The 12626-nt window shown below is 33.2% G+C and overlaps 1 protein-coding gene across 1 annotated transcript; it reads right to left on the reverse strand.

Annotated features, from left to right (window-relative positions):
* Positions 1 to 1943: 1943 nt before the first annotated feature.
* Positions 1944 to 10349, reverse strand: LOC111382930 (G-type lectin S-receptor-like serine/threonine-protein kinase At1g67520). The gene is made up of 7 exons (XM_023006971.1): positions 8963 to 10349; positions 8187 to 8285; positions 7907 to 8094; positions 3398 to 3608; positions 2837 to 3071; positions 2576 to 2726; positions 1944 to 2497 (listed from the first exon to the last, which is right to left on the reverse strand). Exons 1-7 carry the CDS (start codon positions 10179 to 10181, stop codon positions 2192 to 2194), a joined length of 2409 nt encoding a protein of 802 aa, XP_022862739.1. The 5' UTR covers positions 10182 to 10349; the 3' UTR covers positions 1944 to 2191.
* Positions 10350 to 12626: the final 2277 nt, after the last annotated feature.

Consider the following 12626-nt stretch of genomic DNA (forward strand, 5'->3'; position numbering starts at 1 on the left):
TTTAGATTTAATATAGAAGAAGATTGACCATCTTTTAAGAGAGGAAGAACCTTGTTATCTTTCCTTTCAAAAAGCAACAAATCTCAAGGTATTCCAATTCCTACAACGCCCATTCCTCCAAACTCATCTCTTGAAGTTGAATGGCCTTTATCTTTCAATCTTAATTTGGAACCATCTAATTCTATTGAATTGGACCCAGGAAAAAGAAAGCAATATGTGAACATCCATTTGAATTTGTATTTATCTTGCATTTAATGCGTATAATATTGGCAATTACGGATATGCTTTTTTCAGGCGCTTCGGAAAAAACTCGAGACATCTTAACTGCTATAAGATTTATCCACACTATAAAACTATCCTTCAAGCATTGAGAGAAGATGGCTGGAAAGAATTTCTTAAAGTGAAATTTTTTCCTCAAAAAATGATATACATGTACCTAACTTTGATGGTTCGTATGTGGTTGGTCGTTCTCGTGGTCATGAGTATCCTACTATTAAACATCATTTTCACTTTGATATTTTCAATACAGACATAGATTTTCAGATGATGGAGTTAAATACAAGATTTAATGAGACATCATTAGAACTACTTTCTCTCAGTATGGTTTTGGATCCAAAAAATTCTTTTGAATCATTTAACATGGATAATATTTGCAAGCTTACAGAGTAATTTTATCGTGAAAATTTTACAGACCAAGATATTTAATGTTCAAAAGTTGAGTTACAACATTATCAGAATGATGTGATCTCTGAACCTCGATTTCAAGTACCTAAACTTTCTGATTTATGTTTGAAATTGGTTGCAAGCAAAAGGTCGGAGGGTTACGTCATTTTGACTAAATTGATTTGTTTAATCCTGATACTACCTATTTCAATGACGACTGTGGAGTAACATTTTCTGTAATGAAACACGTGAAGATGAAAATTTGTCAAAAAATGGATCATGATTTTCTTGCTAATTGTTTAACACTAAACATCGAACGAGAATTTAGTATGAATTTATATCTAGATTCTATTATAGATAAATTTTATTCTGTAAAATATCGTCGGGTACCACTATAATAGGTAACGTTATATTACGATTTTTCTTGTTATATATAAATTTTAATGGTAAATTAAATTTTCAAAAAATTCCCCCCCCCCCCAACCCAAGCTTTAATTGCCGGGCTACTACCCTGCTGTTGAGCATAATTACTCCTATCTGCCCCTCTTTGTAATGTAATTTTTACATTCCATTAAATATTATGAGAAGAATAGGCGAAAGTAATTCCGTGCCATTTCAAACATTTTCGTAGCATTTTATCATCTTCGTACACTTCCTAACATTTTCAAATGATTTTATCATTTCCGTGCCATTTTTAGGATTTCATGTAGTTTCGTATCATTTTGTACAATTTCTTACATATTGTTACCATGATAAAAAGGTAATAATGCCCATTTCTGGGAATTTGTTTCATTTTTCTCCTCAGTCGGGCATCTTCACTTCACTTCACTCCCAAGAACCTCACCAGGTTCAGTGTTGTGAGATAAACATTTTGTGTAGTCATAATGCTGGTGGATGAAGCCACAAAAATAATCTAAACAAGAAACCTTGACCTGATCTCAGTTTCTATAGGAGAATATAATGCTGCTTTAATTATATATTTATATTATGATTAACGCATAACCAGAAAATGCTATCATCTTCTAGGCAAACTATGGGATTTGGTGTTTGGATTTTGCATTTTCTTGTTTGGTGGTAGTCCTTCTATTGTTAAGCCGACTTGATTTATGGTCCCTTTGTAGTTGTTTTGATACACTGATCAATACAATTTCTTCTAGTTTAACACATTTTTTCTACTTTTGATTAAAATTATATTTATGAATAATTAAAAAATTAAAAAGCTTATTTCCGCAAATGGGCATTCATTTTTCACAAGTAAAATTTTAAACAAGTTTTATGAATAAGATGAAAGCTAATTTATACAGCAAATATAAAACCAGTTCTATATTTCATTATATAAATCGACACTGTAAAAATGAAAGCAAAAAAAAAAAAAAATACTAAAAGCAAAAAAATTAGACTTGAAAACATGAATAGTGAAAACACAAAAATTAAAGGAAGCAATGAAGATGGTGGGAACAAGGCGGGAAGGATAACAGTTGTTGAATATAACCCCCTCCACTCAAAGAAGAGTAGATCACAAATTCTATTATCTTCCATCCATTGATGACACTGAGAGTCCATTAGCTGAGAACTCCTTTTTCTTGCCATTTTCAAGTTCATAAACTACATTACTTGTGACGAATGCTGGGCATTTTGGCATTAGCAAAAGCTTCGTTTCATTTTTTAGCATGGATAGAACATCCTCAATCGTAGGGCGATCAGTTGAACGATTTTCCAAGCATAAAAGACCGACATGAATGCATCTTTGCAATTGATCTATACGGCTGCATGAACTTTTCAGTGTCTGATCCACGACCTCTAATGCAGCATCTTTGCTCCATAGTTCCCAGGCCTACAATTGTTTACAAGAATCTAAATACAAAGAAAGATAACAAAGATGAGACAAAAATATGTCATACCAGTAACTTACATATTCCACTAGATTGAGAGGACCTTCTTGATTGTGGAAGCTATTGTTTTTTTTACCACTCACAATCTCAAGCATTAAAACTCCAAAACTATAGATGTCTGATTTGGCAGAGTAAATACCCTGCATTGCGTACTCGGGAGCCATGTAACCGCTGTAAAATGAACAATAGACAGCACTTGGTGATAATGTTGATGAGCCTTGAGAATATATATACACACTATTGGCAGACAATATGAAAACAAAATATTCTTTGTTACTTACTATGTCCCCACACGCCTATTTGTATTTGCTTCTATCACATTCTGATTGAAGATTTTTGCGAGTCCAAAATCAGAAATTTTGGGGGTCATGTTCTCGTCAAGTAATATATTACTGGCTTTTAAATCTCTGTGAATTATCCTTAATCGCGAATATTTGTGGAGGTACAGCAGTCCTTGAGCAATCCCTTCGATGATGTTGAAACGTGTATCCCAGTTTAGGACCTCCTTTGCTGGATCTATCATGATCATTAAATGTAAATCACAAATTTATAATTATAATTTCAGAATTTTCAAGTACTCCTCTTGCAAATTATGCCAGTCCTAAGGCCTTCCCAACTTAAATCACATGGATTGTGTTCTACTTGTGATAATTTTCTGCATGTCTTCATATCTCAAAATATACTAATTGGCATCATATTGACTTTTCTTAATTATGGAAACATAAAACCGTTTGTAATAGGTACAAAAACTAATGATCATCAGTATCTATGATCTCATTCAAGTATTGCCTATGTTCTAGAGAGCATAAAAGAATGAATTGTTCGCAATAGATGCTACTTACGAAAGAGAAAGAAGTCCAAACTTTTGTTGGACATGTAGTCATAGATTATCATCTTCTCGTCTCCATGGATGCAAAAACCCAATAACTTGACTAGATTCACATGTTGAATTTTAGATATAAGTATTAGCTCGGTTTTGAACTCGAGCAATCCTTGATTTGACCCTCGTGAGAGTACTTTGACTGCTATTTCTCGCCCTTCAACCATTTTTCCCTGTAAGGGCACATAAACATGTACAATGTATTTATCAATAATAAAGTTTTACATTGAAACAACACTTAAATGCCAAAATGGTGTCACATAGCAACGATTGCGTTGCCTAAAATTACATTGCTCTAATTTTTCTACATTATTATTCCCTCTAAAGTAATCTATAATCATGGAAGAGATGAAAGAGAGTATACATGCTCTAAACTTTGCCTTGTGCCTTGGCTTGCATATTCTGATTTGTTCACATCCGTAGGAATGAATAAAGAACCAACCAACTTGGCTTTTCGGGAGCTTAGGTGGGTTTTTGAGTGCATGTCAAGGCTACTAGCACATAATATGGCATGATCATTTCAACCTACAGCTCACATCTTAGCAAAATGGAATGCTTGCACCCGTGCAAAGCTTGTAGCTAAGTTTATTTACTCCCACTCTTTACCAATTGCTTCGCTTGGATGGGTACGCCTTTGTGCATCAATGCATCTATTCATCCTATGATGCAGTGAGAATAAGCCCATGTTTGAGCTCCATTCTAAAAAAGAAAAACTCATTTTCTACCATATATTCTCCTAATAAATTAATCTTACATGTAACTACTTTTTAACCACACATTTTTCAAAAAAGTACTATTACAAAATCTATTTAGGGTTGGGCAAAAACCAACCCAAAATCCTCAAACCAACCAATCCATCCCAAACGGACCGGTTTGGGGTAGTTTTTAAGTTCAATTGGGTTGGGTAGGGTTGAAAAATTAAACTTGAGGTTGGGTCTCGGGTTATAGATTAAAGCTTAATTCAACTCAACACAATCTAATCCGATGAATTAAAAAATTTAATACCTAGAATGGAAAAATTAAAAATCTAAATAGACACAATAGTGGATATAAGAGAAGAATTTAGAATATACAAACATCCTTTTTTATATAGGATGTGTTGACATATGGTCAACTTCATCCTCAAGGTTTTGATCATAACAAATAAGATTAATATTGTTTTTAACAATTTATTTTGAGTTATGATAGCTCAATGTTAAAATCAATCAAGCATTATACATCGGACTTGAAATGAAGATCAAAATGAAAGTTAAGCATTCAAGTCAAATCATTCGAGACGAGAGCTTAAAAGATAAATGCTAAGAAAAATCAAGATCAAGACAACGAGGGATGACATCAAAGAAAGATCAAGACGAGAAGTTCAAGAACCAAACAAGAAAGAAACTTCGAGGCAAGATCAAAAACTATCTTTCTAAATCATATGCAAAGATATAACACTTTGATCTTTAGAATAAATGACAATAGCTCAAAAATCATTTTGCAAACGAAAAGTTATTTTCATCGTCACTTGCATAAAATGTTTTAATCAAAAGTAAAATTGATTTTTCAAAGTCATGATTGAACGTGGATCACAATTCCAAAAATAAAAAATAAATTAGTGGTCAAAGTCAACGGTCAACTGGACATCCAGTTCGCCAATGGTCAAATTTTTTAACCGTTGCACAACAACTAATTTGATCGTCCGATTGATAAGCAGACATCCGGTTGGGCAGAACTTTTCCGTTTTGATTGCTATAAATACCACTTCACTTTCATTCATCACAACAACCATGAAGAGAGCTTCCTAGTGAAGTATATTTGTGAAAAATCTTATTTGAGCTTACATTTTTATTTTTATTTTATTTATTTATTCGTGGCAAAAAATTTAATTGTTGAATCAAATTTTTTGAATCAATTTCTTTCATCAGAGTTTTCCATCTCTCTTTGTTCTTAAATTATTTATATCAATCTTAAGAGAGATATATTTTTGAAGAAAGTCTTTGCACTTATATTGTATAATCATTTCTACTTCTTTATATTAAAAACTTTAATATGAAACTTTGATTCATTGAAATAACTTTGTACAATCATCATATTCATCAAAGTTTTTTATTTCTCTTAGTACTTAACTTATTACAATCATTCATTTAAATAGAAATATTGTTGAGAAGATTTTTTGAATTTACATTGCATTTATTTCTTCATAATCTTCTCATTGAAACACTATGATTGATTGAATCTAACTTTTAATTATTATATTCATCAAAGTTTTTCATCTAGCACTTAAGCTATCATTTACTACCATCATTGAAGTGTTAGTCTCTCTTAGTACTTAATTTGATTTGTATTATTTATCAAAAGAGGATTTTATTGTAAAATCACTTTGGTAAAGTGTTGGTCATATTGAGGTCTCGTAAAGCTCAATAGATGGGTCATATTAAAGTCCCGTAAAGCTCAATGTATGGGTCGTGTTAAGATTATAAGGATTTGTACTCCTTGTTTGTAAGTCATCGAAAGCGTTGTAAAGGGTTGGATTGCATCATAAGTCAATCAATATATTGAAAAGGTCTGTCAGAGAACTTGATAACAGAGAACATAGATTATAATCTTGGATCGAACCTCCACAATTATATATTTGGCATCCTTACTCTCTCTTTTATTTACTGTTTTCATATTGTGCTCATTACTTGTTTTTATTTGACTTTATACTTGTGTGTATTTGTGCATATTTGTCTAATTGTTTCATTTGCTATCACATTGGTTTAAATCTAGAATTAATTTTCGAAAAAATCTTGAAAACCAATTTACCCCCTCTTGGTTAACTGTTCTTGGGATTTCATGCTGATTGGTATGAATGTTATGTACAAATGCAAAATAATTCGACGATAAACTAAAAATTAAGAACGTGATAATGAAATTAATAAATTCCAAAAATAATTATAAAAACAAAATGCTCCATGGTTTGAAATTTATTTATAAATTAATTTTCAAAATGAATTTCTTATATAGATTAAAAATAATGGAGATTTTCAAGTGGTTTCAAACTTTAAAAATGATCAAATTCAACAAAAAATAATCGAATTCAACTTGAAATGGGCCCAAGCCTAATCGACCAACCAAACCCAAACCAACCCAAGTTTAATCAATTTGGGTTTGGTTTAAACTAATAATTGTATTGTGTTGGTTTGATTTTAGGTCAAATCGACCATGTTGGATTGTGTTTGGATTTGATAAAAACCCAACCCAACCAGGTCTCAAACAAGGGCTAAGGATCACTTTGGAACTGTGGAGGAATGGACTCTTAAAAAAGGATATATCGTATGTTTCAGGTCTTGGATCTGGTTATTCCAATTCTCTGATGAGTTTAATTAACGAACTCTTTGTGTTTCCAGTGGTGACAACAAAAATATCTTATTGCCTCGAGAAACTCCAATCAAGTTCACTATGAGGGCATACATATGGAGTCTTCGAATAACGGTTGCCATATTTTTTTTCCTGCCTATGACAGGTAAGAGGCCTTCCGAATTCTACCACAAAGATCACTGCTCAATCACAGCTAGAGCATAACGGGTAAAACATATCAGGGAAGAAGAAAGACTCTGCACATTACATGAAGGATGAGTAGTACTAAAGATTAGCTCTGTCTCCAACCTACAGACTGAAGAGCTGATAATCATTACGCATTCTCTCACCTTTCATGCAATGAGTGCATATTTGCTAGTGGTTGCCAAGGACTAGTAATCTTTAAAATTATTAGGTCAAAACAAAGTAGTTCAGTGAAGGAGAACTAGTTCAGAGGAAGGTATCTGGGGGGAAACAAGAAGTTTGATATGGAAGTTTAAATCAAATTAGGAAGGCTACCTTAGGATCCTAGTAACTAAGGGACAAACGGGGCAAACTGCTCATTAGGAGATGGAATTTTTTTTGCCATAAGAAATTCAATACATAACTTCTTTCCGTTGTGCTGAAGTCTTGGCTTCGTTCAATGATTCTCGGAAGGTAAACTGACAATGCCCACGGCTTCATTGAAGAGGCACACAATCTTAAGGGATGACCACCCATCAAAGACTCATCCTAAGTGCTAATACATTTGCTGAAGACAACATTTAAATAAATAATTGGAGTTGGTCACCAAAGTTAGTCACAAAAAAAGACTTGGGTTCAAGTTTCTTTAATACCAAACTGTCAAAAATTGTCATGTATCAGACTTTCGATGGATTGATCTGCACGTGAGGAGGAGTGGTAACAATATATAAGTGTGTGTGTCGCATATCTTATGGTTTAAGCTTTTAAAAATGCCCTATCTTTTCTATGCGGATAAGATGGCATCCTGAAAGTTAGTTATGTAATCAGCCTGCAAAGCTCAGGTATCGTGGCCCTCCAAGTCAAGGGCACTTGATCCTGACGATAAATCGGCTATCCAAGATTCAGCATGCAAAAACAGCCCTAAAAGTAGCTACGAAATGAAGAATGATTTTCCTTTCAAATTTACCTTATAAACAGGGCCGAAACCACCCTCACCCAATTTGTTTTCTGATGAAAAGCTATTCGTAGCAGCCAGGATAGATGAATATGTAAACAGTCTGAGATCATGTCCCTTTCTTCCGTCGTTGTCCAGTTCATCTGTGTCTGTATATTCCTCTAGGGTTATCATTTTTTCAAGTTCTTCCTCCAGTTTCCCTATAAGACAAGATGATCGCCAAAATATCAATATAATAACCGCAATGAATATAGTTTAAACATGGAAAATCCAAAAGTTATCGAAAATATACCTTGTTTAATTTTACGCATGATGAACCATGAACTGCCCAACAATAGCAGAACTACTGTAGTCACCACAGCAATGGTTATCCAAATCATCTTCTTCTTTCCTGTCATTCATCATTTGCTTATAGTGAATCAGATTGATTATTTTCTTTTCATGGATATTAACTTGAGGAATTTTACAAATAGGTGCAATAATACAGTATGGCCTCCATCACCATTCATAATCCAGTTCACAGCAATCAGTATTATTTGACCTCTAGCTTCGATATATGAAGGGGATCAGGATAGAACTACTCATAGGGAAGAAAATTGATTTATGGATGGAATTAGTTATTGGGTAAAAATCAATATAGTTCTAATGCCAAATCAGGATATCAACTAGGACAGAAGTAAATCATTGGGTCGAACTTTTCTTTGGTGTCAAGGTAATAACTATAAATAGTCATTGGCTTCTGGGAAAGGGTAGAAGATTGGGACCTATTATCCAACATACAATGCATTACAGATATATGATCATTACGCTCCAACCGCGTTATTCTATTCCTCCTCTTGGAAGGAAAAGAACTTATAATTCGACCATCAAATTTCTTTATATGTCTCAAATATGATATTGCAAAAGAAATGGGATTTTACATATAAATGAATTTATATCAAATGGCTATATATAATTCAAATCAAATGCCAGATATGTGGATTTTGATATAGTATTTCCTTGGCTATCAGTTAAAAAAGGGACGATGCTAGTTTTTTAGGAAAGGTGGAATAAAATTTATGAACTTACCTTTCTTTGCTGGCTCAGAGATGAGAATATATATTCTACCTTCCGAACCATCAAGACTCTGTACAAATGTCAAATCTTTCCCTTTCCAATATGCACATCCAGATTCACTACCTGCTGTATAGCCCACACATTCGCAGTCATTCCAGCAGTTGACTCTGCAGTCACTCTCAGTAAGGCTTGTACTGTTATCAATATCGATATATGAATCGCTTGCTGGAATAAAATGCCCAGATCTCAAAGCAAACGTCTCTTTGTGATTCCTGCAGTTTTTTGGCTGATCCCATAATTCGCAGCCTTCTCGAGTGTTATAACCATAACAACGTCGCACATCTACAATTATCATTCTGTTATGGTCGAATATAAAACCTTCTGAGTCCAGCTTCCATCCAGAAATTTTTCGTTCATCAGGTGTGCGAACCGGGTCTATTTCAAGGAAGTAGCTCATAAAATCCTCATCATCATTTGTCACATTGACAAAATTGTAAATAGAATTATATGGATCATATCCATAGCCTATATTCTCAAATTTCTTAAGTTTCAAATCTGGCCTTTCCTCATCAAAATAATCCTTCAATTCTCCACTGGTCCAATAAGCCACCCCTCGCCGCCTTATGATCAATCTGTGTCTGCTTGGATCCCATTCAAGCGTAAAAGCTCCGGCCACAGGATTATTCTGAGAAAACCATGATGTAATTGACCAATTTCTTTGAGTCCTGTGATTGACCCCTAGTTTCATCTCAGGAAGAAGGGTGTCAGTGGGATAATCAAAGCTTTGCCACAAAACCCTATCCCTAGAACCATTTATATTCATCTCTTTCACTACGAAATTGCCCGAATTCAACAGAGTGGCTGTTATATTCATACCATTTTCATTTGCATACAGCTCAATAGGATCTCCTCCACTGCTGTTGATGATAAGTTTCCTGGTGCTGCTTATTGTGAGAACACCAGAATTATCAGTAATAGGTTTGTCCCTGTTGCCAAGCCATATTGGACCATATGAATCATCCGTGAACCATACTCCTAAATAACTGTTATTAGTATTTTCGAGGCTACGAAATCCTAAAGTGAAAACTCCATTGGTAGAAACCAGATACGCAGAAGAATTTAGCCTATCCCCCTGTTTGAGGGTATCAACTGATGAAACATGTGACAAAGAAAAATAGAATATCAAAAGGAAGATTGATATGATTCTACTTATTTCTCTCTGCATTTGCATGATAATAAGCAATTGTTAAAGCCTTGCTACAGGAATGTAAAGATGGAGTTTTGAATTGAGTTTAAAAATAGCAGAGATCAGAAGCTAGAAAGAGAATTTGAATTGCAATATTGATTTTTCTTCCTTTTTTTTCTTTTTGTGGTGGGAATAATTTTACTAGTTCCCCCACAGTACACACAATTTTCTAATCCTACCGACATTGACATTTCAAATTTCTTCACATCAAGCAGCAAGATATCAAGAAAAATATCAATCGCATCTTCATAAAAAACTCTTTATTTTTAAAGAGCATATTTTACAATTTAAAGAGTATCGATAAATTTAAAGGGTAAAATTTGTAAATACTCCAACCGTCTCTTTTTATATTTAACACTTAATTTTACTAATTTTATTATATATTTTTTATTTTTTTCCTATCTTTATTTTCACCTACTTGCCTCCAAATTATTATAATATTTTTCTCCGTTTTCTTTGAATACATATTACGTCAATATGTGAAATACTGAAAATTGAAATATTTTAAACTCATTTAATTACAGAGAGTAGGTTTGGCTCTCCAAATTCGAAGAATCAAACTCATTCTCTATTTTAAAATGTTACTTTGAAGAGTCTTTCAAATAAATTTTAATAGTTGATTCTTTAAAATTGAGAGTATTTCATTTTTGAAGAATTTTTTGGAGATGCTCTAAGATTCTTTAAGGATAAAATCTTTAATTAGATTAATTTTTATTTGATTTAGAGAAAAATTATCAACACGGTGCAGTTCTATTAGTTAGAATCTATTCATGAATCAAACACGAAAAATTACATTTACAAAGCATAATCAATGGTAAAATGGAAAAAGAAAAAAAAAATAACAAACATAAAACCAAAAAATTAAACTTAAAAACATAAATTGTTAGGCATATGTCACGTGGTTGCCAATTAAGCAACATGATATGCTCGCACGTTCTCCTCATGTGCCAAATTTAGTGTCCAATAATTGACTTTAGATTGGAGGGCATAAGATCATTCCCTCCTCCATTTTTCCTTGGAGTAGCAGTCTAAGCCTTACATGTGTGTTCAAATAACATATATGTACAAGAGAGAGAAGCTGAGATCTGTTAATGTTTAGATCCTATTTAAACCAAAGGTCAACATAAATAGGTAAAAATGAAAAGGGCTCAGAGACAAGGAAGAATGATGACAATGGGAATGAGGCGGTAAAAGTAACATTCATTGAATATAATCTTTTTTTTTTTTTTTGAAAATATTGGCAACCGCGTTCAAATAACATATATGTACAAGAGAGAGAAACTGATATCTGTTGATGTTTAGGTCCTATCTAGATCAGAGGTCAACATAAATAGGTAAAAATGAAAAGGGCTCGGAGACAGGGAAGAACGATGACAATGGGAATGAGGCAATAAAAGTAACATTCATTGAATATAACATTTTTTTTTTTTTTGAAAATATTGGCAACCGCGTTCAAATAACATATATGTACAAGAGAGAGAAGCTCAAATCTATTGATGTCTAGGTCCTATCTAGATCAGAGGTCAACATAAATAGGTAAAAATGAAAAGGGCTCGGAGACAGGGAAGAACGATGACAATGGGAATGAGACGGTAAAAATAACATTCATTGAATATAACCCTTTTTTTTTTTTGAAAATATTGGCAACCGCGTTCAAATAACATATATGTACAAGAAAGAGAAGTTGAGATATGTTGATGTCTAGGTCTTATCTAGATCAAAGGTCAACATAAATAGGTAAAAATGAAAAGGGCTCGGAGACAGGGAAGGACGATGACAATGGGAATGAGGCGGTAAAAGTAACGTGCATTGAATATAACCTTTTTTTTAATTTTTGAAAATATTGGCAACCGCGTAAATTAGGTGTGGACATTTTCATGTGGAACTACTTGAACCTGAATAGAATCAGACTTAATTTAAGTTCTAGTCTAAATTAAATTGATCTATTCTCATCTTTAGAATCGAGGATATGATAGTTTAGGTTCTTTCTTGGTTCATGCTACATAGATTCATTTCATCCATACAAGAAAAGTATTTTCAAATGAGGTATAGTTCATTTTCGCTCATAGAATATTTCTATTTTCAAAATTTCCAATGGAACCCATTTGGTCCAATTATCAATAAACTTGAATCAAACCACCCTATGCTCACTCTTAATATACCTCTATCAATTTCAATTTAATAATGGACTAAGCTATCAACAGTCAATCATTTTAGAGTGAAATTTTAACTAAAATTTATTTATATTTCGATTAAGTTACCCAACTTTTGATTATTTTTGTTGAATCTCTAGAGATGGCAATGGGATGAGACAGTTAAAAACTCACACATACACGATCAATGCTACTCGTCCTTGGTTTTTGGAGTCATGGGCCTAGGTACTGTCCTTTTAAAGAAATAAAATAAATATGTTATCTTGAAATGGCCAAT

Source organism: Olea europaea, unplaced genomic scaffold (genome assembly GCF_002742605.1).
Source record: "Olea europaea var. sylvestris unplaced genomic scaffold, O_europaea_v1 scaffold2586, whole genome shotgun sequence".
NCBI classification, from domain to species: Eukaryota; Viridiplantae; Streptophyta; class Magnoliopsida; order Lamiales; family Oleaceae; genus Olea; species Olea europaea.

Bases quoted from the DNA above. Each gene is read 5' to 3' on its own strand.
- LOC111382930 (XM_023006971.1), bottom strand. From the start codon at position 10,181: ATGCAAATGCAGAGAGAAATAAGTAGAATCATATCAATCTTCCTTTTG. The intron at 8,095-8,186 runs GTATATTTTCGA...CTTGTCTTATAG, and splicing joins CATGCGTAAAATTAAACAAG to GGAAACTGGAGGAAGAACTT. The intron at 3,072-3,397 runs GTAAGTAGCATC...TGATCATGATAG, and splicing joins TTTGGACTTCTTTCTCTTTC to ATCCAGCAAAGGAGGTCCTA.